This window comes from Phallusia mammillata, chromosome 1 (genome assembly GCF_965637545.1).
Source record: "Phallusia mammillata chromosome 1, kaPhaMamm4.hap1.1, whole genome shotgun sequence".
Classification (NCBI taxonomy): domain Eukaryota; kingdom Metazoa; phylum Chordata; class Ascidiacea; order Phlebobranchia; family Ascidiidae; genus Phallusia; species Phallusia mammillata.
In genome coordinates this window covers 29598252-29603479 of record NC_137252.1, presented here as the reverse complement: position 1 = coordinate 29603479, position 5228 = coordinate 29598252, and the positions used below count along the sequence as shown (strand labels likewise).

Genomic DNA, 5228 nt, shown 5'->3' with positions numbered 1-5228 from the left:
TCTATAAAACCACAAGATAAAACAACATCACAAACATACCGTCGATGACCATGCTGTCTGTTGAAGGGTCCGATACTGCCCAGTTCAAACATTTTCACAAACACTAGCTATATTCAAACGCTAGGTGGCTCTAGAGTGTCGCAGTTTTGTCTTGTAAATATTTAATGGTGCTTCGCAAATAACGAGATGTCAATCAGACGTAAAAAAAGAAGGCGCAACTAAAAATGGCTATATAAAGGCTCTCATCGGCCTTTTGATCACACAACGTGGGAACACTACTCAACCAGAATGAAGTTCTTTAAGACCGTCGTAGTTATTGGTGCTCTTTTGGCGAGTTCATTGGTAGATGCTGGTAAGTTGATATTTTACAAGCGGGTAAGGCGTCGATAAAAAATTGAAAAGATTTAGAAATCAGTTGAAATCTTTTTCGTGTGTTGTTCAAGCCTGTTTTGTTAGTAGTATTGTTAGTAGATGGTGCCTTTGTGGTATTAACATGGTTGTCACTTTTTGGTCTGTTTTACACGCATCATTTGTTCCTTTAAATGACAACCTGATTTTACTTGTCATTGATATGTTTCTTTTCTTTTTTAGCCAATCTCGTTTGTGGGAATGATGGGACAATCGAAGTTACGTAAGTGCACAAATCCACGAATGATGTACCAAAAAATGTAGCTATTTTATACTACTGTTTTGCACAGTAACGAAACGCATTAACTCTGAGTTTTTTTCTTCCCAATATCTTATGAATACTTTTGGTTGATGTTGGTATTTAGGCGTTTTTACTTCTTTGTCAGCCTTTTTTCATATTTTTCAGTACTGCTGCTGCAGTATTTTAAAATCCTCGCAAAGTGGGCAAAAATTAATGAACAAAACAATTTAGTGGAAATGGCAATATTCTCTGCCAGTTTTTACTAAATAAAATGCACGTTTAGACAAAATCGACCGGCGTTTAAGATAAGCTTGCTCACCGCGCCTTAGCTTTCCGAGCGCGCGATTGTTAAAGCTTCGTAGCAAACAGATGCTTTTTGTTTTACTACCAAGGTGCAAAGTAATAAACATTTTGTGCAGAATGACCGCAGCCGAAGCCATGAATTTTGAAATCGTTGCCGGAAATTCTGTGGCAATCAGGACGGCTCGTCCCGAAAATGCTGACGTTGCCGCCATTCACGCCGACTGCAAGTTGGATGCATATGTGTCGGGAGATATTAGCATGACTTTTACCCAAGAAAAATGTGACCCTGTTCATTCTGTAAGTAGTCACACAATCTTATTAGTATTATGGCGTAATGTTTATCACATTAGCCCACAACAATGGGTATGACTACTTGCATTTTGAAAGATCTCCATTTTCGTATTGTCAGGAAGTGGGTGACAATGTAGTTTACACTTGGAGAATGTGGAAGGTGCCAAAGGCAGCCGATTTTAACACAGTGGCTCGTTTCGCAAATGCCTTCATGGAGTTTGAATGCCAATACCCGAAGATCGTCGAAGTCTCAGCTACTTTTGAACCGACTATTTCGTAAGTGCTGTGTTCACAAACTATTTACAAACCAATATCACTACCTGAAAACTATTTGGTCAAATGTAGGCTCTGCGTTTATTTTGATTTCATGTTTGCGTTTCAGGGCTATCCACTTTTCAACATCGGCTACAGGAGACCTTACTTTTTCGATGGCGTTGTACTCGGATTCTTCAGACACTGCGTTTGTAAACCCAGTCGTTGTGCCCGCCCGCGTGTACGGCGTAATTACACTCGGCGTAACGAACATGGGAACCTTGACTGCGATGGTATGAGATGAGTTTATTTTGGGACCTTTGAGATAATCCACTATGACAAGTTAGACCCGTTTGGTAAAATCTGAAAAAAACTGTTGTTTTATTCCGTTACGGAATTTAACTTTATTGACGGCAAAGATAAACAAATGTTTCAAGCATTATAAAAGTTTAGTAGTTATAGATGTTTTCAAACTTTTTATCCACAAAACTTATTTCGTACTTCTAGGTGAAAAAATGCTGGGCAACAGGCAGCGCCGATTCAACTGACATGGCACATGGAACTTACGAATTTGTTGACAACTTGTAAGTGCTGGTGCAACGAATTGTCTGAACCATAGGCTCGGTGCACAACCGAATATCTGGCAGAAGCATTTGTGACCTCTGTCCAATTTGTACCTACGCTTTTGACTGGACATAAACATATGTTATCTGGCCGTGCAAACCATGGTGATAGTAGAGAGTTGCACCAGAACGGACAAAATTTTCTTTAAATAGTTTAAATAAATACATTTGGCGATACCGATCTTAATAAATATCGCTTTTTTATGATATCAAAAAACAAAGATTAGGCTATATTGTTACGCTTCTGTTGGTTATGTTCAACTCTTGTGTTAAAGTTGTGTTCGCAAGAAAATAATTTGTGGCAATTTGGCCAAAACCGAACATTTCGTAAATAATGCTAATTAGGCCAAATAAATCGAAGTGGAAAACCGAAGTTACTGTACAGTCCTCATTGTAAATATGATGTTTGTTTCTTTTTGTACACATTGATATTGCCAGTGTGAATTTCCTTTCATTTTCGTGCAAACGATTGAAGTTTCTTGACAAAAAGCGATTTTTGTACAAGAAATACAACAACGCTTAATCCCCTGAAAATTTCATTACAATAAACCGTTGTTGAAAACATGTTTTAAAATGTAGTGTAGTTCGTGCTGTGTACCTAACTTATTTCCTGTCTCTCAACAGTTGCGGACAAAGAGGCAATGCGAATGACCCAGCCAGCGTGGCTATAGTCACAGAGGCAGGTACGACGTTGACCGCCAAGTATAATTTTGAATCCTTTGTGTTCGCGGATGAGTTTGAGGCCTACAGCACAGTTTTTATCCACTGCGAAGCATACGCTTGTGATTCATCGGCTGAGAGTTGTGCGAAAGAGGTAAGATCCAACGCTACTAGTTGCCGCCGCGTTAACTAATGCGAGAACCAAACCTTCGAATTGATAAATACGTGAACCTTTGCACATTTTTGAGTAATATACAGACATGTATTAAAACATGTATTTGTTTTCAGACTTTACCATGTACCACCGCTACAAAGAAAAAGCGAGAAGTTGAGGATGACCGCAGATTGGCTGCCAACACCAGAATCGTGTCTTCTGGCCCACTCCATATTTACCCGGCACCAAAGACTTGTGACCAGGTTAAAAATAATTTTACAAATGTTTACTGGTCGACCAACATAAAAAATTAAATGGGTTCTCATATCGTATCTGTCGCACTTAATTGTTCAGTCATCGATTGGACTCCGATTAGTCGTAGTGCAACGTTTCGAAACCGGTGGGTATTTATATCATACTTGCAAATCATTATTTTTTGAAAACGGGGTAAATAGAATCCGTGGGGGGTCACGATAGTAAAAACGTAAAAACCCAGTGTTATAGTATTACGGTGATTGGTTTTTTTGTCTAACAGAACAACGGGGATTGTGCCGAAATTTGCACAATGGAAGAAAACAAGGCTCTCTGCTCTTGCGCTGGCGACCGCGTACTGGCTGCAAATAAGAAATCCTGCATTATAAGAGTTCTTGCTGTTGCCGACGAAGTGCCTGAAATACACAGTCAAACAGGTATAAAAAAATCTTCTATAATATTCATTTAATCATTTCTGCTTCACTTTGAAACAAATCATAATCCTTTTATCTTTTCGACGTAGAATATTTGGCGAAAAACAAGCACAAATAATTTCCTACATTGGCTTTTTTTACTTGTGCGGATTAGAATTAATATAAGTCAAAATTTCACAGGCCCAGGGGAGCATTAATTAAGTTCAAACAACGTACAGCCAAACTCAACGTTGAGAAATTGTAACAAAACTGTTTGTAGGCTTGTGATCAGATGATCCACTTATTTAAAACGACATCGTTAACATAAATGACAGGAAAGCATATAGGGTGCCAATTTGCCAATCGCAACTCAAACAATGGTATTGCTCCGCGGCCTCTTGTTTGAAGAGGTTTTATCAAACCGGCATTCTGACTGCTGGTTATTATGGATAATTCTATTGTATTTCAAAACAAAACTGCGCAAAACAGGGTGTTCCCTAGCGCGTGGCTATCTTTATTAACAGTGTGCAACTGCCTTGCTATATACCATCAAAATCTATAGTTAGTCTTTTTATATCGTGCCAAAATGGTAGGGAATTTTTGTTTTCTTGGGCTGTGCTGATTTGTGCAGGTTAAACCACCTACGTTATGCCAAACTGTTGTTTTTTATGCAGAAGATTTCCTCTACCTGGATGCCACAACAGTGTTTGTGGTTGTGGCTCTTCTCTTGGCCACACTTCTTATTGCCGCCTTGGTATTCCGGAGATGCTCCCGATCCGAGTTTCAGAAGCCCCGTGTCTTCCAATCTGCTTAATGGCATGAAGTGGATGATTCGTTTGACGGGAAGATTAAAGAGGAAAAGAAAATACCCCAAATTATATTAATTGGAAGTTCGTGACATCAAACATGATTACTTTGTGTTGTTTGTCGGATTGTTTCGTTTGTTTGTTTGTTAGCGCTTTGTGGGAATTGTGTCAAATACATAGTAACATATAATCAAACAGTGATGTTTCACACAAAGCAGACACAACGCATAGCTCAACAAATTTAATTTAATGAACAAGGAAGAGTTTTTTATACGTCTGGCCTTTGCTGATTTTCACCAAACCGCGCAAACATTTTCTTGTTCCCTATGTTTTTTTTTAAAGCAATGCAACGAAGTAGAATAGGTTAATACAATACTTGGCATTTAGATTTTTGATTTTTTAGTCGTACTGGCGACATCTAGTGATCAGAACCTTGTCTAATCAAACAAACCTCTCTTGTTCTTTGTATCTCATTTGAGCAGAACATTAAGGATATCAAAAGTCAAATAATACATATAGGCTGGTCGGCAAAAACACTTTAATCTAGATCACAAAAAAATAAAACAAAATTGGTTCAAAAAAACAAAACAAATTAAACATAAAAAAATAAAAATTAAACCGTTTTTTTCTTAAATTGACTTACATAAGTATTAATTGGCAGAAGTGTTGGTCTAAATGACAAAAATATTTAAGGGCAGTTTCTTGAGACGGGATTTTTTTCTTGGAAGCATGTCTCAACACTTTATGTGCTAAAACAGCCCAGTTAATAATAATACAAAACTACATTCAAATTTGTCTTATACTGCTTTATGTTATTTTTATTAC

At 37.9% G+C, this 5228-nt stretch overlaps 1 protein-coding gene across 1 annotated transcript; it reads left to right on the top strand.

Annotated features, from left to right (window-relative positions):
• The first annotated feature begins 239 nt into the window (after window positions 1–239).
• On the top strand, window positions 240–4598 carry LOC145208386 (alpha-tectorin-like). Its single transcript, XM_080078904.1, has 10 exons — window positions 240–352; window positions 592–631; window positions 1069–1249; window positions 1362–1519; window positions 1626–1788; window positions 2003–2079; window positions 2743–2932; window positions 3067–3195; window positions 3468–3621; window positions 4272–4598. The coding sequence occupies exons 1-10, from the start codon at window positions 289–291 to the stop codon at window positions 4409–4411; spliced, it is 1296 nt and encodes a 431-aa protein (XP_079935030.1). The 5' UTR covers window positions 240–288; the 3' UTR covers window positions 4412–4598.
• The last annotated feature ends 630 nt before the right edge of the window (window positions 4599–5228 follow it).